Here is a 22,256-nt window from a genome sequence, read left to right as displayed (position 1 = left end):
AGTTTCATCCATCTCATTAGAACTGATTCAAATGCATCATTTTTAATGGCTGAGTAATATTCCATTGTGTATATGTATCACAGCTTTCTTATGCATTCATCTGCCGATGGACATCTAGGTTGCTTCCATGTCCTGGCTATTGTAAACGGTGCTGCGATGAACACTGGGTACACGTGTCTCTTTCAATTCTGGTTTCCTCGGTGTGTATACCTAGCAGTGGAATTGCTGGGTCATATGGCAGTTCTATTTCCAGTTTTTTTAAGGACTCTCCACACTGTTCTCCATAGCAGCTGTAGTAGTTTGCATTCCCACCAACAGTGTAAGAGGGTTCCTTTTTCTCCACACCCTCTTCAGCACTCCTTGTGTGTGTGTGTGTGTGTGTGTGTGTGTGTGTCTGCACACGCATTTAGCATGTCATATACAACTGTAGTTGGTTGTGTGTAAGTTTCTGTATATGGACTTGTATATTTGGGATGTCTTATTTTTCTTGGACAATAAAGAGTATGCCTTCTACTTAATTTGTATCCCCCACAGAACACTGTGTATGTGTGTGTGTGTGTATGTATAAAATAATGTAGATTGCATCTAATAGAACATCTTAGGAATTTAAAATTGGTCAATCTTAAAAACAAAAATTTTATTAAAAAATTATAGAGAATATTGTAAAGTCCATACAACCTCAGATTAGACTTTTATCTTTTATATTTTTCTATTTCAGCTAAAATTAATGCCTGTTACGATAATTGAAGTATCCCAAAATTCTCATATGACTTCTAAATCATTAATAAAACAGTAAAATATTTTTAGTGATGTTGCGTTGTCAGATATGTTTTACTATGCTCTCATCCCATGAAAATTGGTAATCTAAGTATGGCATGTATGCTAATTATGCATTAATGACTGATTAATCTTAACTCAGCCTTGGGCAAATCTGCTTCTATTTGCTTCCTCAGCTGTTAAATGGGGGAAAATGACTGCTGGCCCACAGGCATCCAGATGAAGATTTTACTCTTTGAAAATAGTGCCAGACAGATATTTCATGACACAATAACTTTGAAGTTTAGCAATGATGGGACTATGGGCTTTCCAGGTGGCACTAGTGGTAAAGAACACACCTGCCAATGCAGGAGACGCAGGAGACAGGGTTCTATCTCTGAGTTGGGAAGATCCACTGGAGGAGGGCATGGCAACAAATTGCAGTATTCTTGCCTGGAAAATCCCATGGACAAAGGAGCCTGGAGGGCTACAGTCCATAGGGTTGCAGAGTCAGACACAACCAAGCACACACACACACACAACTGACTACCTGCCAATGAAACTAGAAGGGGTGACAGATGAGTAGAACAGGAATTTTGAAACTAGAATTGGTTGGGACTCCAAGTTTAACATGATCCTCTAACCACTTCTCTCTATTTTCCCCTTTTCCCATTCCCAAGCAGAGTATCAGATGATTAGAAATTAGGCCTTACCCCTCCTTTAAGAAAGTGCCATGCTGCTAGTTTCTTGTGGTTTTGGAGGAAAAACAGCATTCTATTGGACTCCTCACATCAGTAATGTCCTATAATGCCTATTTCTGTGAATGATATTTATGGGTCCCCATTTTCTAGGCTTATTGCCTTGGAAAGTTATGTAACCAGACACTGATCTAAAAGAGAAGTCATATCTGAAAGTTATAAAGTGTTGAAGTTGTCCAAAATTGAGCTCTTATTCACAGGAGAGACTGGAACAAATTTTGCTAGGTTAGCTTTCTCCATTGCTGAGTCTGAGCACTTGGAATATTTTAGTGTTGGCCTGCTGTGATTCAATGCCTGTCCAGTGGCTTAAGAGATGCTTAAGTAAGTCCACAATAGGTCTCTCAGATAATGAAACACTGGAATATGCACAAAAGGACATGGTTTTAGGCATCAGTTATGGGGGGGGCATTTTATCATCAGTCCCTATTTCCACTTTTTCAATGCATTCCAGTAAAATACAATATTTGAGAATCTTTATGCTTTGCCATTTCCTACACCCCAAACCTGATGAAGTGCAAGTTTTCATCATCCTCCACGTGAGGCAGATTTGCTCCATTCAATTGCAGGAAATATTCTTAGCAAACACTTACCCAGTGTGTTCAGCAGCAATCAGGCCATTGATGATGATGTAGAAGTTTATTAGAACATGAAGAGAAGAATTACCTACAAGTAATTCCGGAGTACTGGCTACCAGGAGCCAAATGCCTCATAGGCAGAAATTCATTGAATAGCATGCATTTGTTATATGTTGGCTGCCAGAAGTTTAAGCACTCGAGCTCAGACTTGCTATTAAACCCTCCCTAGCATGCGAGCCACCCACCAGTTGCATGGCATGATGACACGACAGATAACCCGCCCTCCTTGGTAGCAATATGGATACGGGTAGTAACCTAGTAAAGGTTCACAGACGCGGCGACAGTAGCGGTTGCCTCGACGGCAGTAAATGCAACAGTAACCTCTCTCATCCAGCATGGAGTCGAATTCTATTCCATTTTCAGTCTGAAAGAAGAAGAAACCAGTGTTGAAGGGGAAGAAGTCCACCAAACAGGGGAGGAATATGAAACTATAGAAGTTGGGGCCTGGTGAGTAATTAAGTTCCTGAGCCTGATTTTGGAGATATATCAATGGACTAGATCAAGATTGATTTTAGTTTTCTTAATTTAAATTAAAAAAAAACTTAGTTTTATTGAAATAGAGTTGATTTACAATGTTGTGTTAATTTTTTTCTGTACAGCAAAGTGATTCAATTATACATATATTTATATATATATATTATTTTTCATATTCCCTTCCATTATCATTTATGGTGAAATATTGACAAGATTGATTTTGAATGAGCCTTTTACGTATTCCAAGTTTCTTAAATACTTTTTTTTTGTTAAAACAATGACCATTCTCCTTTCAGTGACTTTGATCTGAGAGGTAGTGAGGTTTGTGAAGGCTCTTTGTTTTTCCTCTGAATAAGAATAATGTGCACAGAACTCACATAGTCATTGATTGGGAGTTCTTCCTCACTTGCTGCTTGTCTGGCGTGACGGGTCTTCTCCACCTTCACTTGAGGGACCACCCACTGCTCATTTTGTTCAATGCCTTTTTTTTCACTGGTAGGAAAGTGAAGGTCTTCACCATCCTCCTCAAAGTCTTGTAACTCTGAAACTAAGGTAATACGCACAAAGCTGTGATGCAGCCGCTTTGCTTGGGGGACTAGCATTTGGGGATAGAGATTTTCATTGTGTCTTCTCACTGTCCTCATTTAGGTATGCATGAACCACTTTTCCAGGGTTCTGTAGCTAACATTTTATGGAGGTCTTCCAAAAAAAATCTGACCATTCCTATGTACACAGACACCTTTGCTCATTTGGCATCAAACACTTACTGTTTTGCCTTATTAGTGTGTTAAATTAAAAATTGAGGGCAGGGGACTTTGGTGTCTCCCACAATGATTTTACTCATGGTTGGTGCTCAGTAAATATTTTTGGTTGCCTGATGTGATATAGTGTCCTCTGTCCTCCTTCCTCATCCCTTTTCTTTTCTGTGTTAAATATTTTTTATTAAACTTTGTACTTAGAAATTATCTTAGATTTATAGAAGAGTTGCTAAGGTGGTACAGAGTATCTGTATATCTTTGCACCCAATTTCCCCTAAGGTTAACATTTTATATAACTACAGTACAATGAGCAAAACTAAGAAACTAGCATTGGTACAATGTGTTGTTGTTGTTTAGTCACTAAGTTGTGTTTGACGCTTTCGTGACCCCATGGACTGTAGCCCACCAGGCTCCTCTGTCCATGGGATTTCCCAGGCAAGAATACTGGGGTGCTTTGCCATGCCCTTCTCCAGGGGATCTTTCTGACCCAGGGACTGAACCCACGTCTCCTGCATTGCAGGCATTGGCAGGCAGATTCTTTAACACTGAGCCACCAGGGAAGCCCTTTATAGGTACAATAAAATTTACTAAACTACAAACTTTACTCAAATTTCATCATTATCTCCACTAACATCATTTAGGAGAAGGATGTTAAAGCAGAAGTTGTAGTGTCCAATCCAGGAAACCACAATTTTTTTTTTAAGGCCAAAGAGTACTAATAGATGCCCACATTGATTAGCTCCTTCTCTCTTGGGCAATATAGTAATCTATGCTGTCCAGAATGAGGGAGGCCAAATTCTATGCTAGTTAGGCAGAATGAGATGTCCAGGGACATTTGCCCTCTCTGTGGGCTGACTGGAAGTTGAGATCTGGAGTCTTTAACTCTGACCTTTAGCATCCAATTGCTTTTATACTGATTCCTAAAATAGTCACAAAGAAATTGGTATTGCAGTGACCGTCCTTTCTTCTGAAGAGAATGCCATCATTTGACATAGAAAATCCTTCTTGAGACAATAGGGCATTATTTTGGCTCTCCTCTCCTCCGTTCTTGGGTTGGGCACACAGTGGTTTGAGCCATAGTTTGGTAGCCCGACTGCAATGAATATAGATGTACAAAGAGAGACAGGTTAGCTTTTAGCTATCACTGCTCACATTGGGGTGGCATTACCTTTGATGGGATATTTAATAGACTGTCAGCATTAATTTATCTGATTTATAGCTTGGCTGTGAAAAATCTCCTCCTCACTGGCCGTCAGCATATACAGTTTCATTTAAGAAGATACAAGCTTATCATTTGTTTTCATAGAAATGTAGTCTCTGAATGCTGGTAACATTAACCCGCTACTGACTTTGGAAAGCAGAAGATGAAGAGGAGGAGGAGGAGGAGGGGGAAGCCATACCTGCTATTAGAGTAGGATTGATCCAATACATGGTCACATTATCACAAATCTCCAGAATTTTGGAATTTTTAAGAAAGTCTCGGTTTTCAATAGGTTTTTCTGCTGGGACCCAAATCACTGACTGTTCAAAGAAAGTTGTGGTAATTTCTTCATTCTGAGAGAAGAAAGTAGTTCAGGGTGGGGATAGACAGAGAAATTAATAAAGTGGGTGAGACATTATGGGATACTGGAAAACATATTTCAAGTCTGAATAATAATTACAGTCCCAGAGCTTCCTGTGAAGTAGCTCTGAGACATGCATACAGTAGGTGCCCTTGAGAGAGTTAGCAACTTGTTTCACCTTCTCCCCTGCTCACCGAAACAGCAGCCTTCTCTGCTCAATTTCTCTTACAGTCAGGAAGACTCTCCATCATTTTCTGGGTCTCTCACTGGGCCAAGTATGTTTTAATTTGGCCTTCTGGAACCCTGAGTGATTTATATTTGTTTTCTTTTAAATGGATGTTGTGTGTGTATGCTCAGTCACTGAGTCGTGTCTAACTCTTTGTGACCACATGGACTGTAGCCCACCAGGCTCCTCTGTCATGGGATTCTTCAGGCAGGAATTCTGGAGTGGGTTGCCATGCCTTCCTCCAGGGGATCTTCCTGATCCAGGGACTGAACCTGTATGTCCTGTGTTGCTTGCATTGCAGGCAGATTCTTTTACCTGTTGACCCATGGGGGAAGCCCTTGGATGTTGTGAGTGCCTGCCTTATTTTAGGCTTATGACTAGGATTGCAAGCTGAATTTTATCTCAAGCTGAAAAAGACTCCTATAATCCAAATTGGTGAAATCAGTTAAGTAGCACCAGGACCTAATATTTTGGTTTTCAAGATTGCCTGTTAATGGTATAGCTGTAGTACCAAAGATGTTTTTATTTTTTGTTTGTTTCAAAGTCAAGTCTCTAACTTGTGATTATAATGCCCTTACTACTGTTTTACTCCTTTCATTCTAGATGCTTGGAGTTTGTCCGACAGAATGCTTTTTATTTAGGCAATCTTTTTTTTTTATTGTCAAGAACACTGCCTTCTTTTCTGTCTATCATGTTGGAAGTAGTTGTCTTGTATACCTAGCTCTTTTTAAACATATTTTTTTAAAAAAAAACTTACTTATTTGGCTGCATCAGGTCTTAGTTATGTCACACGAGATCTTTGATCTTCTTTGAGGCATGCAAATTGTTAGTCACAACGTGTGGGATCTAGTTCCCTGACCAGGGATCCAACTCATGCCCCCTGCATTGGGAGTGTGCAGTCTCAGCCACAGCACCACCAGGGAAGTCTGGTATATTTATCTCTTAATCATTTGTCTCTTGGGCTTTGACACTTTACCGTGTAATCTTAATTAGACTTTTCCCTTTCTCTCTTGTTTCTTTCTAGTTTTATGGTTTCACTGTTTTTATTCTTTGAAATATGGCTATGTGCAATTTTTCTCCTAGTCATTTAAAACTCTTCATCTTAGCTCCTTTGCCCTGGGGTCTGTAAAGACTGGTATGCACTGAAAGGGACTGTATAGAATGAGGTTGGTACACTGACTAGCTTTGTTAGCAAAATCAGGGCTATTTATATACCTGCTCTGCATGTTTAACATGTAAAAACTATGGATGCAATGGTGAGGGAAGTACAGAATAAAGGATTTTTCTCATTCAGGACCACAAATTTGTCTCATAAAAACAATCTGTAGCCTGAGTATAAAAAATAGGATTTTCTTGAAGACAAAGCAATTTCACTATCATGAGATGAATGTTTACGTTATTTAGACAATCTGGCAGACTGAAGAATAAATTATGGCCAAAATGAGACATTATGGGCCTTTGCCTTTAACTTTTCTAGGGGGCAGCACCACATGTAGAAACTTGGTTCCCTGACTAGGGATTGAACCCATGCCCCCTTCAGTGGAAGTGTGGAGTCTTAACCACTGGACTACCAGGGAAGTCCCTGCCTTTAACTTTTTCAGAAAAGAAATCTTGTCATATCAGTGTGGAATGTCAGTGTTGGCTGGCCCAACTCAAAGGCTTACATTATTTACTGTAAAAAGCAGCATATGATATTGGATATAATAGCTTTTTATCTTATTCATTATCCTTTCATCTTACTCTTATATAGAAGTCTTAGCCTCCTATAGTAGTCTCTAATATCCTAGAAGTTGCTCTGTTCCTCAGATGCATCCAAATTGAGTGTGTGTTATTAGCTCAATTGTGTCTGACTTTTTGTGACCTCATGAATTGGGGCACACCAGGATCCTCTGTCCATGGAATTTTCCAGGCAAGAATACTGGAGTGGGTTGCCATCCCCTTCTCTGGGGGATCTTCCCAACCCAGGGATTGAACCTGGGTGTCCTGCATTGCAGGCAAACTCTTTACCATCTAAGCCACTAGGGAAGCATCCAAATTAGGCTTATTTAGGAAAAAAAAAGGCTCCCAAACTTTTCACTTGCCATAGACCTTGGGAGCAGAGCATCTTCTTTGGGGGAAATCCTTTTCTCAGAAATTCTAGGAACCAGAGTCTGTAACTTCTTTGGACATAAGGAGACTAATAGCATGTCTGTGGGAGCCAGTAACAGCCATAAGACTTGGATAATGTAAAGTGAAAATGATCCCACACCACCTCATCCCCTAAAATAATAAGAAAAGTAAAAGAAAAGGGTAAATGGGTAGACGAGAATTAAGATGGAGAGTTGGACAAGAGAAAAATGTAAAAGAACCTAGGAGAGAGAGAAGAAAAAGAAAAAGGTATTTATAATAGAGTGGTCACTGTGCTATTGGCATAATTTCATTTTAGATTTTCCAGTTAAGTGCTAAGAAAACCAACCCAACCCATTTGTTTCTTCTGGCTATAGTCACAATACGTCCTTAGCTAAGGTCCCCCCTCCTTCCTCCACTGACAGCAACATACCATAATTATTGTCAGAATATCATGGAAAAATGAAGAGTCTCCTGGGCTTTATTGATGGCTGTATTTTAAGCAATAATCCTCCATCTCCCACTAGGCCTACAAAGGCCACTAAGCTGTTGCACTGATGCCCTAGGTTATCTTACCCTGACCTAGGAGTGTGCTTTCAGAGAATTTGTATTACACTGTACTTCTCACCTTCTTTGCTTTTTCTTTACTTAGAGATATTAAGGATAGATCATTCCATTAGCAGTCCAGCATAAAATGGTAAGATGAATGAACTGAAATATTTTTTAATTTTTACTTCACTCTGTATAATGGGCTCCAGTTTCATCCATCTCATTAGAACTGATTCAAATGAATTCTTTTTAATGGCTGAGTAATATTCCATTGTGTATATGTACCATATTTATTTACTTGGCTGTGCTGGGTCTTAGTAGTGGCATGTGGAATCTTGTTGCTTGACCAAGGATGGAACTCAGGCCCCTTGAATTGGGAGCGTGGAGTCTTAGCCACTAGACCACCAGTGTTAGTAGCTCAGTTGTGTCCCTCTCTTTGCAACTCCAGGCAAGGATACTGGAGTGGGTTGCCATTTCCTACTCCAGGGGATCTTCCCAACCCAGGTCTCGAACCTGGGTTTCCCACATTGCAGGCAGATTCTTTACCATCTGAACCACCAGGGAAGTCCCTTAATTTTAATTTTTTTTGAAGTATAGTTGATTTTGGGCTTCCCTGGTGGCTTAATCATAAAGAACCCACCTTCCAATGCTCCGGAGACACAAGAGATGTGGGTTCAATCTCTGCGTCAGGAAGATCCCCTGGAGGAGGAAATGGCAACCCACTCCAGTATTTTTGCCTGGGAAAGCCCATGGACAGAGTAGCCTGGCAGGGCTATAGTACATGTGGTCACAGAGAGTTGGACATGACTGAACACACAAGCAATAGCAATATAGATGATTTACAATGTTGTGTTACTTTCAGGTGTACAGTAAAGTGATTCAGCTATATATTTATTACAAGATATTAAGTATAGTTCTCTGTGCTATGCAATAGGTCTTTGTCGGTTATCTATTTTATATATGGTAGTGTTGAACTGAAATCTTTATTTCTTATTTTAAACTTTTATATTTTGCATTGGGGTATAGTCGATCAACAATGCTGTAATAGTTTTAGGTAAACAGTGAAGGGACTCAGCCACATATATACATGTATCCATTCTCCCCCAAACTTCCTTCCCATCCAGGCTGCCATATAATAATCAGAAGAGTTCTATGTGCTATACAGTATGTCCTTGTTGGTTATCTATTTTGTATATAGTAGTGTTGAATCAAAATCTTTAGAATAGGTGAATGTCACAGTGTGACAGAAGCAGCGAGGATCCCAAATGGCTTTGGGGCTTTTGATTTGGCAGGATTGATTTTGTTCCTGTAGCTCACCACTCTTAACAGAAATCTTTGGTTTGGAAGCAAACGTACATAATGTTAATGGCTGCTATCCTTAAGTTAATTTTTAATTTTTATTGAAATATAGTTGATTTACAATGTGTTAGTTTCAGGTGTACAGCAAAGTGATTCAGATATATATATATATATAAGATATATATATATATAAGTTATTATAAGATATATGAGTATATACCCTTATGTTCATAGCAGCACTATTTACAATAGCCAAGACATGGAAGCGACCTAAATGTCCATTGACAGATGAATGGATGGAGAAGTTGTGGTACATATATAAAGTGGAATATTATTCAGTTATTTAAAATGAAATAATGCCATTTGCAGCAACATGGATGGACCTAGAGAATTTACTGACTGAAGTAAATCAGAGAAAGAGAAATATCGTGGCATCACTTATATGAGAAATCTAAAAAAATGATACAAATAAACTTATTTTCAAAATAGAAACAGATTCAGACTTAGAGAATGAATTTATGTTTACCAGGGGTCAAGGAACTGTTAGGGAGTTTGGGATTGCCATGTACACACTGCTATATTTAAAATGGAAAACCAACAAGGACTTACTCTATAGCACAAGGAACTCTGCTCAATATTCTGTAACAACCTAATTGGGAAAATAATTTGAAAAAGAATAGATATATGTGTGTGTGTATATATATATATACACACATATATATATGTAACTGAATAACTTTGTTGTACACTTGAAATTATACAACACTGTTAATCAACTGTACTACAATATAAAATAAAAAGTTAAAAAAAAACCTAAAACTAAAAAAAAAGTACAATGTTGGACCTAAAAGCATGAATTTTAGTTTTTGAAAGGTCTGAGTTCAAGATCCCAATCTGCTCTTCTCTAATTGTGTAACACTGGGCAAGTTACTTTTTGGTTTGCATCTGAAAATGGGGACAATAATAGTACTTGTCTATAGGATCATTGTGAGAATCAAATAAGAGTAAAGCATTTAGTACAAAGTCTGACACATAATTAGTCCCCAACAAATTATGGCTTTTACTACTACTATTATTCTTACATACCTCATCTATTTCTTCCTCTGGTTCAGAAAATTCAGGAATCACTTTAATCTGAGTTTTGATGAAGCATTTTTGAAGACCTACAAAGTAAATGCCAGTGTATCCCTATAAAACAGACAAAAAAAAATAAGAAAACTTCCTGAAATAGCCACAATTAATGGGTGTCATGATTTGTCATGGCCCCAGACTGGCAAAATTTGAATTCAAAAGGAATGCTTTCTCTTATAAATTAAATGGAGGCTACAGGCTATTTTTAACTTGACTCAAGTGTTCTAATATTTTAAGTGGGAAGCCTCAGGGGGAAAACATCCAACTTACATTTTTAAAGTCATGTACTTCCAATGTTTCATCAGTGCCATTTCCACTTCTGAATATTTCAGTTCTGGTAATGGGATCAATTTCCATGTAAATCTTCTTCTTCTCTCCATTGCTGTAGAAAGTGTGCTCCATGTCATATGTCTGGGAGAACAAAGGAAAACAAGCTGCAAGATACTCAGTATGACCACCCATGCAGGTAGATGTAAGAAACTCGCATTTGATCCCTGGGTCAGGAAAATCCCCTGGAGGGAGTGAATGGCTACCCACTCCAGAATTCTTGCCTGGAGAATCCCATGGACAGAGGAACCTGGCAGGCTGCAGTCCACAAGGTCACAAGGAATCGGACACAACTGAAGCAACTTAGCACACACACACAGATGTCCGTTCATGGTGGTGGTGGTTTAGTAGCTAAGTTGTGTCTGACTCTTGCAATCCCATGGATTGTAGCCTGCCAATCTCCTCTGTCAATGGGATTCTCCAGGCAAGAATACTGGAGTGGCGATCTGGTTTTCGGGGCTGGTGCACTGGGATGACCTAGAGGGATGGGATGGAGAGGGAGGTAGGAGGGGGGTTCAGGATGGGGAACACATGTAAATCCATGGCTGATTCATGTCAATGTATGACAAAAACCACTACAATATTGTAAAGTAATTAGCCTCCAACTAATAAAAATAAACTAATAAAAAAAAAAATACTGGAGTGTGTGGCCATTTCTTCTTCCAGGGGATCTTCCCCATCCAGGGATTGTCTCCTGCATTGCAGGCAGATTCTTTACCACTGAGCCACTAAGGAAGCATGTTCATTCATAAGACACTTTAATTGGGTAATATCTGGGGCACCTTTTTTTTTCCAGAGCCTTTGTAGAGAGGTGCCGTCTCAGTAGCTTGATGTTGGGAATTCTCTGAGACTTGAGATTAAAGTGAGGTGTTTTTTGGCACTAGAGCTGATATGGGGATCCCTTCAGAGATAGTATTTTGTATTCAAGCCAAGTTGTTGAACTAATTACTAAGAATTCCAACAGTTTTTCTTGGTACCCTTGACTAAATAGCAAATGATATTTTGCAAATCAGTCTGTAAGGTGCTTTTCCCTTATGGTAAGAAGAGGAACTGCCAAAAACCTCTACTGCTTCTTTAAACTGCCACTTCCCTTTCTAAGTACTCAAGGGTCACCCACTTTCTTCCTGTGAAATTCAGTAGGGCTAAGAGATTTGAACAGATTTAGAATGCTTAGGTATTGCTCTTTATCTCCTTATCTATCTAGAGATTTAATATTGCCTCAACAGTCTTGGATATGTCCTCTTTAAACACTGAAGGCCATTGTCTTTGGTGAATATCAAGTAAAAATCTTACCCTGACCTCAACTGCTTCCTTTTGCCCTTTAAACTCCAGGAAATATTTACTGCCTTCCCCTAACCTTCTCTGTTATGGGCTAACAAAATCTATTCAGTTTATTCCTGAGTTCTCTTTTCCAAACTCGATTCAGCTGGCTTTAAGTCTTCAGGTTCTCCTGCATATAGAGTTTAATAACCATGAATTGTAATATGTACTATGTAATATGGTATCTTCCAAGAAGAGCGTCTTGGCAAAGCTAAATATCAGGTTACTCCTGAATGATTGAAACAAAACCCCAGACTCTCTGCTAACCTCTAAAAGAGACCATTCTCTTTCTAAGGACCAAAAGGCCCAGGCCCATAGAGTATCCCAGTCTATTAACAAGCCCATTGCTTATAACTGAGGACATGCTTGTTGTTGTTTAGTTTGTATGTCGTGTCTGACTCTGTGCGAACCTGTGGACTGTAGCCTGCCAGGCTCCTCTGTCCATGGAATTCTCTAAGCATGAGTCCTGGAGTAGGTTGCCGTTTCCTTTTCCAGGGGATCTTCCCGACCCTGGGATCAAACCTGAGTCTCCTGCATTGGAGGCCGATTCTTTACTGCTGAGCCACCAGGGAAGCCAGATGTGCTTACAGCTAGAAGCATAAGAAAAACCTGAAGGAATTTGCTATCACAAACCAGGCCAGCCCTGATGGTGCCATGTGGAAGTCTATCTTATCCCTGTTGTTAGGAGGCCATTTGCTATCATGTTTCTTCATATTCATCTTTCCTTATGAAAAGCATTTGGTAAACTGAAAGCCTGAAAAAGCAAGTCATCCACAGAGCCAACATTGCTTTCTAATGATTCTGTTTCCAGCGGCAGTCTTTTAGAGCTTGCACTGGGTTGGGTTGTTTTTTAATGTCTGCCAGTGTCTGTGACTGAATGTTAGATTAACCTGGTCAAATTTTCCCCACCTCAAGTAGAAAAACAAGTTGGAAGGGCTTGTAGAAGCACTGTTACCTCAAGTGTGAAAAGTTGATTTAGTCACTGAATAGGAAAGCAAGAGACAATGATATTTACCTCTTTGCTGCCCTACAGTAACTTGGACATGGTCAGAGCTGAAATATTTGTTGAATACATTTTTCCCACCAATGGCAAATTCTTGTCTTCCTAAAGACATTTGGCATTTGAGCATTGGCAAGGTCTTTTAAGAGACAACATTTTAAAAGGGGAAGGAACACACTATTTAGAACTTTCTAGCAACTGCAGAGTTAACACAGCGAGTCTGACTTGGTTTGTGACAGGCAGCAAATTCCCTTAGACTTGTTATTTGCTTCTAGTTATAAATTTGTTCTGAGTTGCAGCTCTGCAGCCAGCCCGAGAAACTTCTACCTTATGGCAGCAAATTGAGCTCTCAGTGGGCCTGACCTAAGTAGAGGAGAGAGGCGTCTAATGCAGATTCAGCCCTGTCAGATCTCCCAACAGGGGGGAATTTCTTTAGAAATACTATCCATTGCTGAGACAAATGTCGACACCACCAGTCAGTGGGGGTGGGGTGGGGTGTTTGTTTCATCAGTAGCACAACTGATGGATTATTGCATGGAAAAATGAGGTTAGCGACCAGGGGATGTTGGAATGCTGCCTACCTGGGCAAAAGAGAAAATACAGGCTGCATTTTCAATCATTGGGAGAAGACTATGGAACCATACTGGTGACATTTAGGATTTCAGTGTACTTCTGTGGAATGAATTTTCCTGCACTGTTGGCAATGCATTTCACTTGGACACCTTGCTAGATGAAAACTATTGGAAACTGCCAAGCTCAGCAGATCTTGATTATTTGCAGCATTCTTTCAAAGAGTTTTGTTGTTGTTGTTGTTGGGGGAGGAGGTGTCCATTCTGATGGTAATTATTAACCAGCATGTTGCCTTTTTGTTAATAATGATAGTGGGATCAGAATGACTTCATTTATATGTGAATTCTGGGTGGGAGGTGGGGGCTATATATTCACTTAGATAGAATTCCATTATCAAAGGTGTCCTTTTGGAACAAACTTTGTCTAGGCAGATGATGCTGGTGGCCCACTTTGGACTGCTTAGGGATGAGTTTGAGCAAATCCAGACATACTGTCTCGTCCGAGTCCCCATGGAGCACATTGCTTAACTGGCCCATATGAAGACTGAGCTCATGCCTTTGGCTTTAGAAATACTTTTCTTTCTACTAAGCTCACTGGCTAAGGGGCTAAGGGTCTTTCTGGAGATGAAGGAATAAATGATTTTGTCCACTCTGGGTGTAAACTAAAGCAGAGATAGGATGACTCGTCTGAGAGAAATGTGAGTGGGCTCCTCGTAGCTCATTTCAGACTGCCTCCAAGTCAGCTTTATTCCAAGAAGGACAGAGCAGGGTCAGAGTATGATAAGAACACTTCTGCCAAACTGGCAAATTAGGGCAAGTTAATCTTTGGTGCTTCTAGCTTCCCTTTTCTGTACTTTATATCCTGTTCCTTTTGCGCCTTTCTAGCCCTTCCTCCTCTTCCCATCTCCCTCTATTCCTCCGTCTCCTGTCTAGACATCTAGGAATTTCGTGATTTTTCTGACACCTTTTATCAAATAAATCGATCTGGCAAATGATCTCACACCAAGATATTAGTGATGGGCATTTGTTTAAAAAATTGAGTTTGATACTTAACTCAAAGGAAAGAATTATTACTAGTGGATTTTAAACACAATGGCAATAAGAATAAGAGATATTTTAAGGGCATCTTTCCTGCACCACTCAAATGGGCTCCAGCTTCATCCATAGGTAAGGCTGATCTCAAATATCAAGGACCAAACACTGGAGTGGGACAAGTAAACCAATGGGATGGGATATGACTCAGAAGTAAAGTGAGATAGATATGTGGTGAAGTCCAAGGAGTGAGGGATATAAGAGGAGTGCACTGATAAAACATGGAGAAAACACAGACTCATTTCTCTTCCTTGCCCAGGAATTCTTTCCTCAGTCTGGTTAAATCCTCCACTCAGGCAGCAAATGAGCCCTAACACTCCCCTTTCACAGTTTGCTGTGTTTTCTGGCCTCCATTTGTGACAATCTCTGAGATCAGAAAAAAAAAGCTTTTTATAAAGAGTGACGCTGCCTGAGACCTCAGTGTGATGGATCTGTTTGGGGGCAAGTAGCTTTAGTTTGTCCTGAACAAGTATCTGAGCACATTTGGCTTAGGTTTGTTTTTTGAAGCCTGTGATTAATCTAGCTGTTCTCTCCACCGTCCTTCTTTACTGTCTGTTTATGAGGTACACCCTCCAAAGGTGAAATACATGCTCAGAATAGCTGGCTATCAGGTGTTAGGCTGGAAGGAAGGGAAGGGAATGCATTGTGGCATATTGTTACTGAACTAGCCTGTGGGAATTAAAGGGCCTCTGGGTATTTCCTTAACTAACACAGAGCAGACACATTGTTTCTTATGCAAAGTTGGACTTCTGCATCTTCCATCAGCGGTTTTCACCCATGAAAAAAAATTGGCAAGGCAGCACAGACATTCCTCTTTTTCAAAAAGAAAAAAAAAACAAAACACCCACATTTCTTTCATGTAGAGATTCAAGCTGACTTGGAAGTTTTCCCTACCCACTACCCTTACCACTCCTTATTCTTAAATGCAGCTGAAGAATAGTGGAAAAAAGTCTCTAGATCAGTTTCTAGTCCTAGCCTCAACTCTGCCACTTACAAGCTGTGTGACTTTGGATAAGTCACCAAATGTCTCTGGAGGTTTGGGTCCCATCTTTATCTCCCACCCCTTGCCAGATGCAATGTTGAATAGTTGACAAAATTAATTGTCTTTTTTGAACTGAAGTATAGTTGATTTTATCCTCTAGAGCAGGAAATGGCAACCTGCTCCATTATTCTTGCCTGTAAAATTCCATGGACAGAGGAGTCTGGTGGGCTACAATCCATGGGGTCACAAAGAGTCGAACATGAACGACTGAGCCACCGACTGATAGACTGGTAGCTACAATAACAATGTTGTGTTAGTTTCAGGAAAGTGATTCAGCTGTTTAGATTCTTTTCCATCATAGGTTATTACAAGATATAGAATATATTGAATATATCCCTGTGCATACAGTAGGTCCTTGTTAATCTATTTTATATACAGTAGTTTGGCAAAATCAATTCTTTTCATATTTGGTAGACAGCGATCAAGCTGAACCATTGAACTACTACTACCTGTTGATTCCTGAGCTACTTCCTTACAGTAGTCTCAGCCCCTCTCTTAGCCACTAAAGGACAGCTCCCTTTGAAGACCTAGGGTTTTTCTGGTTGGTACCATGTGATTTGCCAGCAATGCTACCTTAGGAGAATAATGAGACTGAATACAAATGTGTTCCTAGTAGCCAGAGCCCTAACCTATGTGATTGATGTGGACCCTCAACAACATAGAGTAAGAGCTGACCCAAGACAGTTTCTAGACAACGATGGACTTCACTTTTGCATGGTTTGGGAGGAAAATAAAATTTTAAAATGCTGACATGGCACCATCTGGTAAAGTTCAGTATCCCTGCTAAAGAGACTCCAGCTACAGCTTTCACTTGAGAGGATGAAATGCTTCTCCAGACCCACATTTCACCCACCAAACTGTGGAAAACCCAGGGAACTCAGGGAAGAAAGTTGTATCCCCCGTGTGCCTAGAAGGGGGATGAAGAAAGTTGGCCCCTGGACAATACTAGTATTAGAGAAATAGGCACAAAAAAGCCAGATCCTGACTTATCAGGAAACTTCTTTTTCTGAGCAAGGGATTTTCAGGCTAGAATGCTGTTGGGTTTGCAGCCCTGAGTGAAACTCTTTGAATTGTCATCTGCAGTTGAAGTGGTGGGGGGGGGGGGGCAGACAGATGCCCACCTATCCCAACCCTTCTCATTTCATCCTGTTTGTATGCAGGAGCTGAGGGAACATCCCCAGGAATCTGTGGATTGCCATGTGGGGCCTTAGGACTTAGGCTTTCTAAATAGCCCTAAAGTCACCAGGCAGTTTCTATATATGGCAGGAAGGGCAGCCTTTCATTTATTTAATTTATTATTCTTCTGCCTCATTCTACAAAGGATTGGAGGGAGGATAGGCTACAAGGTCTGTGCTATATATATCAACTGTTGGTTTAAAAGCTGGGACTTTTCTGCCTTGTTTTCTCCATATTGAATGAATTAGCTGGAGAGTTGATTTCTCCTTGTTTCAAGTTCAATGTGTAATACAGGAAGCCTTAAGCAAGAATGTATCTCTAGGGAATCTGCTTCAAAGATGGCTGGGCAGTCACTGCATTGAAGTGAAGCCTTGTGATGTCCTCTTGAAATCTCTGGGACTGAATAGGTACCTTCTGCTCGGTTTAAGAAAGCTGAATATATAACTCAATTGACTGGCTGTCATTCAGCTCAAGTGGCTTCTATATGTGGCTGTGGGTTGGGGATCTGTAGCCTGTAAGGGAGTGCAACAGTTCTCTCAAAGTTAGTCTTCCTTGTTTCACTTTATTTTCATCCCTTCCTCTCTCTATGTTATGTGTGCATGTTCTTATGCCTGAGGTGTGTGGAGAGAAGGAGTCCATCATAGCTTACTTCCCATTTCAGATAAAAAATCTGGATCTTTTGTCCACATCAAAGTGGGAGATAATGGGAGGAGGAGGGACAAACTTACTGGCATGGAAATGTCAACACCAGATGTGGAATGTTAAATAAATACTTTATTATAAGCAAATGTCAAAAAGCAAAATAAAAAGGAGGTGTGGTTGGAGGCTAGAGGAGCAAACATTAAAAACTTGGAGGGAGTCCTGGGATGCCAAACACATGACTGTCATCCATGAGCACAACAGCATCACCAGTTCTCTCCACCAAGGGCCCCACAGTCTCCATAGGTCCCACAGTCTTATAAAGGAAAGTCCAGAAGAGCCTGGGTTTTCATCTGCTAACTGCTGTTTCTTGCCAGGCCATACTCTTAAGGGGAGACTCCTTAATTTGTGCAAGATGCCTGGATCATTTTCCTCTGCAAATCTTCTTCCAAGACTAACCTGATTTCTCTTCACTTCCCAGCATTCGTTAAGTCCTCTCCAAGGCAACCTCATTGGCAGCCCTAGCCATTGGAAATTTAGATGTTCCCTGGGGCTTTTTGTCTGGGAATTGAAGGTAGTGGACTTAGTGGAACATCCACATCTCCAACTGGTTCCTTGGTTTGCAGTAGACCTAACCTGGTCTTCTGGGGTAAGGCCTGGACTTCAATATCAAAGGCAATAAATCACAACTCCCCATTGGAATGGAGAACAAACAACCTTTGTTCACGGTAGAACAAGTTACGCCAGGAGACACCTATTTATTATCTTTTACCAGATTGCTTTATGTTCATTTCTGAGAATCCCTTTGCTAAAAAGTTACATATTCAAATGGATTACTTCTTAAGAAATCTGGTTCTTGATAAACTTTATTTGGTAACACACCCCACCTCTTCTGTGCCCACAATGACAAGGTTTGACCTTTAGTTTGAGGAAATCACAGGATTTCATTAAAAAGCGAACTGGAGTGAGAAGCAAAGATGATATAATACAAAAGCAGAGGTGACCACGAGCTCTGTTAGTGAGCTTGACACCTTGTTAGATGAAAGCAAGGTCCCTACCTAGTCATTTATAATTACACTGAGACAAATAGCACTGTAAGTTTAGGAAAATACAAACTTTTTCAGAATAAGATTTGCAATTAAAATGGCTACAGTAAAACCAGAAAAGTCATATAGCCCCATATTTAGGCAGATACATATTGGTGGCCAAAAGGGCTAGTGACTGATTACACCCTGTTAAGTACATTATGGTCATAAAGGACGAATGGTTTATTCTCCTCTCGTGCTCATGCTCAGTCACTTTATCCATGTCCAACTCTGAGACCTTAGGAACGTAGCCCACAAGGCTCCTTTGCCCACGGGATCCTTTAGGCAAGAATGCTGGAGTGGGTTGCCATGCCCTCCTCCAGGGGAACTTCCAAACCCTGTTGGGAAGTTGGACTGAAACTGTATCTCCTGCATCTCCAGCATTGCAGCCGGATTCTTTACCTCTGAGCCACCAGGGAAGCCCAATTCTCCTTTAGCCCATCTGTAATTGTCAAGAGGACCCAAGATTCAATTTGTGGGGCATCGTGTCACCTTGGGAATGAGTTATGTAATAGCAAAATTGGATCAGAATGTATCTTGGCACTCTTATTTATTTACTGTTTCTTTCCTGATCTCAGTTGCTTTGCCGACTTTGCTAGTCCCAATGTTAGACGGCTTGTCTAGAAAAACACGTGAACAGAAAGTAGTTGAGAAGCAGAGAACAGTGAGAATGTAAAGAGAAAGGGCTAACTATATGCAATGGTTGATGCAAAAAATCCTTTCTGGAACAAGGTATAAAAAAAAAAAAAACAAAGAAAGAAAGTTCTCTATTCTCTCTCCTGCTTAAACTTGATAAGGTAGCCCCTGGGACTAAATGAAAGTCAGTATGGCAGCAGAGGTGAAGAACCCAAAGGTTGCTATGTCTTACTTCTCTCTTTTTCTTTTTTTAAAGACACTTGTCCAGTCAACTTTTGGCTCAGTTGGTAAAGAATCTGCCTGTAATGTGGGAGACCTGAGTTCAGTCCATGGGTTGGGAAGATCTTCTGGAGACGGGAAAGGCTACCCATTCCAGCATTCTGGCCTGGCGAATTCCATGGAATGTATAGTCAGTGGAATCGCAAAGAGTCGGGCACAACTGAACGACTTTCACTTTTCACTTTCCAATTGACTTTCTATTTTCTATACCGCCAGTGTCCTTCCTTATTAATCCATGTTATTTCCTCTTTGCTCCTACCACTCCTTTGGCTCCTAATGGTTCACGCTCAGTCACTTCAGTTGTGTCCGACTCTCTGTGACCCCATGGACTGTAGCCCGCCAGGCTCCCCTGTCCATGGGATTCTCCAGACAAGAACACTGGAGTGGGTTGCTGTGCCCTCCTCCAGGGGATCTTCCTGACCCAGGGTGAGAACCTGCACCTTCTGTGTCTCCTGCATTGCAGGTGGGTTCTTTATTGCTGAGTCACTGGGGAAGCCCCCTAATGGTTCATAACAACCCATTATTTTCTTCTTCCCTTCCCCATTATCTCATCCTGCCTCCTGGATGTGTGCCTTTCCCTTCCTATGTCTGCTAACAAATAATTAATAACAGTGGTAACAACAGCAACATCCCACATCCTGAAAGAAAAAAAAATGTGATAAAGCCAGAAAACCATCTTCACACTTAACAGCTTGTAAATTCATTAATTCTCTTTCAAATGGAAATTGTTGGCATGAAGGGGCTATGATTTTTTTTGAGTCACAGCTAAACTAGCTCATTGTGTATGAGCCCAGGGGTGACAATAACACTAAGGTACACTAATATCAACAACAATGGCCTGCTAAGTGTCACTAAATAACCCTAATATCAGAAGCATTCTGAGATATCTGTGATTAATGACTTGGTGTCACTTTTCTACCTTGTGGCATTACTATCTCACTGGGACAGCAACAACTGTGGCTAAACCCTAACATAAACTAACCTGTGGTGAGAAGCTGAAAAGCTCTAGCTGGTTTTTTTTTTTGAGTCACAAATAAATGTGAACTCAGGTATGAGAATTACTCCTTCTGAAAAGGAGTTTGCTGCCTTTCCTCACAGCAGATGCATTAAGTCAGAAACGTAATCCTTGAAAATCCTTTGCTGCCATTTCTGGTGGTTTCTTCTTATGTGTTAGCGTAATTACTTTTCCATCAGTTTCTGCCCAGATAATTGAAAGAAAGATGAAAACTATTTTTTCTTACAGTAAGAATTTTTCTTCTAGGAGGAACTTTAACTCCTTAAAACCAAGCATTAAAAAAGAATGGATAATTCTACATCTTATCATTACTAACTGAAATGCAGAAAAAACTTTGTTTTCCATTGCCAAAATAATTAGGCAAAAAAAGAGAGAACCGAAATTTTGGTTCAGTTTTTCATATCACCAAAAGATAAATGCAAAACAAACTTAGTGCTTTTCATTTTCAGAGTAATATACATGTCAACCACTAATTAAATTTAATAAACTCAAAACAGAAACTTTGGATAATAGTGTGCATTTACTTACTTTTTTGGGTGTCTCAGGCCAGAAGTGCTTACTCCCCCAAAACAGGACAATTAGAGTTAAGGCGAGGATACCAAATACCAATCCACAAATCTTAAGTAATTTGCATATCTTCTTGGATTTAAAAGCTTCTGCCTAAGCAAAATACAAACAGAACGAAACAATAAAAAATAGCCCTTAAAAATGCAAACCATAATTCAGTCACTTTTAATTTCACTTTTTAATGTTCACATAGCAATACAATATCTCTGTAAAGCCATGCTTTTGCTCAAAAGGGAAAAAAAATATGAATCAACTTACATTTAGAATGTGACAGTCCTCACAGTTCTCTGGAGGATTCTTTGCCATGGTCTCTCAGAACACAGCACTCTTTCCCTGCTTTGAGAGGACTGAGAGACCACTGCTGAGGTGGAGTTGCAAGTGAGTCGACTAACAGATGCCAGAGGAGAAGCTGAATTTATATGGCTCAAATATGTCATACCAGAGCCTGAAGGAGCCCAGGGGGCTCCTGTGCTGCGATTTGTTGCACCGATATACCCATATATGTATATAACTTCTGTGCACAGAATTCCATCCAGAATGGCAAAGACAGAAGGTTATAATGAAAACTATTGTCCTGGGGATTGGTTTGGAAGGGGACCAAGCCTAGGACACTTTGAAATGATTTTTCACTGTGAACTTAAAATATCAGTGGCAATGCATGCTGCATACTCCAGAAATAAGCAAACAAAACAAAGAAAGGAATGGAGACCTAATTTCAATTCCATTTGATCTAACAAATATTTATTGCAAGGATATTAAATGTCAAGCACTGTGCTTAGTGTAGGAGATTCAGAAGTGAATAAGATAGTGCCTTCTTCTCTATATTAAAGCTCTTTGAAGACTAAGATCAATATGTAGTCAACAAATTATAATTAAAAACAAGATTTAAATGGTTAATTACAAGTTTTGTCTGTCTCTCTCTTCATTCTGTCTCTCTGATTATTTTCTTTTCCTACATTCTCTTCCTCAGTCTGTTCCTTAATGTTGATATTCCTTATGATTCTACCATTGATGATCTTCTCACTCTATATATACCCTTCTTAGATGATCTCATCCACTTCTACAGTTTAAAATATAACTTACATACCAATGATTTCTAAATGTATACTTATAACTCCAATCTGTCTTTTGAATTTCAAAGTCATTTGACTATCTCTACCTCAATGGACCTCAAGAATCTCAAAATGCAACATGTCCCACATCAAAATCTTCTTTCAACACCACTTTCTTCCAACCTACTTTTTTCCTGACATTG

At 40.0% G+C, this 22,256-nt stretch overlaps 1 protein-coding gene across 1 annotated transcript; it reads right to left on the bottom strand.

Annotated features, from left to right (window-relative positions):
• Nucleotides 1–2,131: 2,131 nt before the first annotated feature.
• Nucleotides 2,132–21,560, bottom strand: TNMD (tenomodulin). The gene is made up of 7 exons (XM_020876543.2): nucleotides 21,260–21,560; nucleotides 20,963–21,094; nucleotides 10,525–10,665; nucleotides 10,210–10,311; nucleotides 4,782–4,935; nucleotides 3,001–3,170; nucleotides 2,132–2,513 (listed from the first exon to the last, which is right to left on the bottom strand). Exons 1-7 carry the CDS (start codon nucleotides 21,305–21,307, stop codon nucleotides 2,304–2,306), a joined length of 957 nt encoding a protein of 318 aa, XP_020732202.1. The 5' UTR covers nucleotides 21,308–21,560; the 3' UTR covers nucleotides 2,132–2,303.
• Between the last annotated feature and the right edge of the window lie 696 nt (nucleotides 21,561–22,256).

Source organism: Odocoileus virginianus, chromosome X (genome assembly GCF_023699985.2).
Source record: "Odocoileus virginianus isolate 20LAN1187 ecotype Illinois chromosome X, Ovbor_1.2, whole genome shotgun sequence".
NCBI classification, from domain to species: domain Eukaryota; kingdom Metazoa; phylum Chordata; class Mammalia; order Artiodactyla; family Cervidae; genus Odocoileus; species Odocoileus virginianus.
This window is presented reverse-complemented; position numbering and strand designations above follow the sequence as displayed.

What these genes read in the sequence shown, in the direction of transcription:
- TNMD (XM_020876543.2), bottom strand. Translation starts at nt 21,307, where the DNA reads ATGGCAAAGAATCCTCCAGAGAACTGTGAGGACTGTCACATTCTAAAT. An exon ending in AGGACTGTCACATTCTAAAT is followed by an intron (nt 21,095 to 21,259) that starts GTAAGTTGATTC and finishes TATTTTGCTTAG; the next exon opens with GCAGAAGCTTTTAAATCCAA. An exon ending in CAATCCTACTCTAATAGCAG is followed by an intron (nt 3,171 to 4,781) that starts GTATGGCTTCCC and finishes GTATTACCTTAG; the next exon opens with TTTCAGAGTTACAAGACTTT.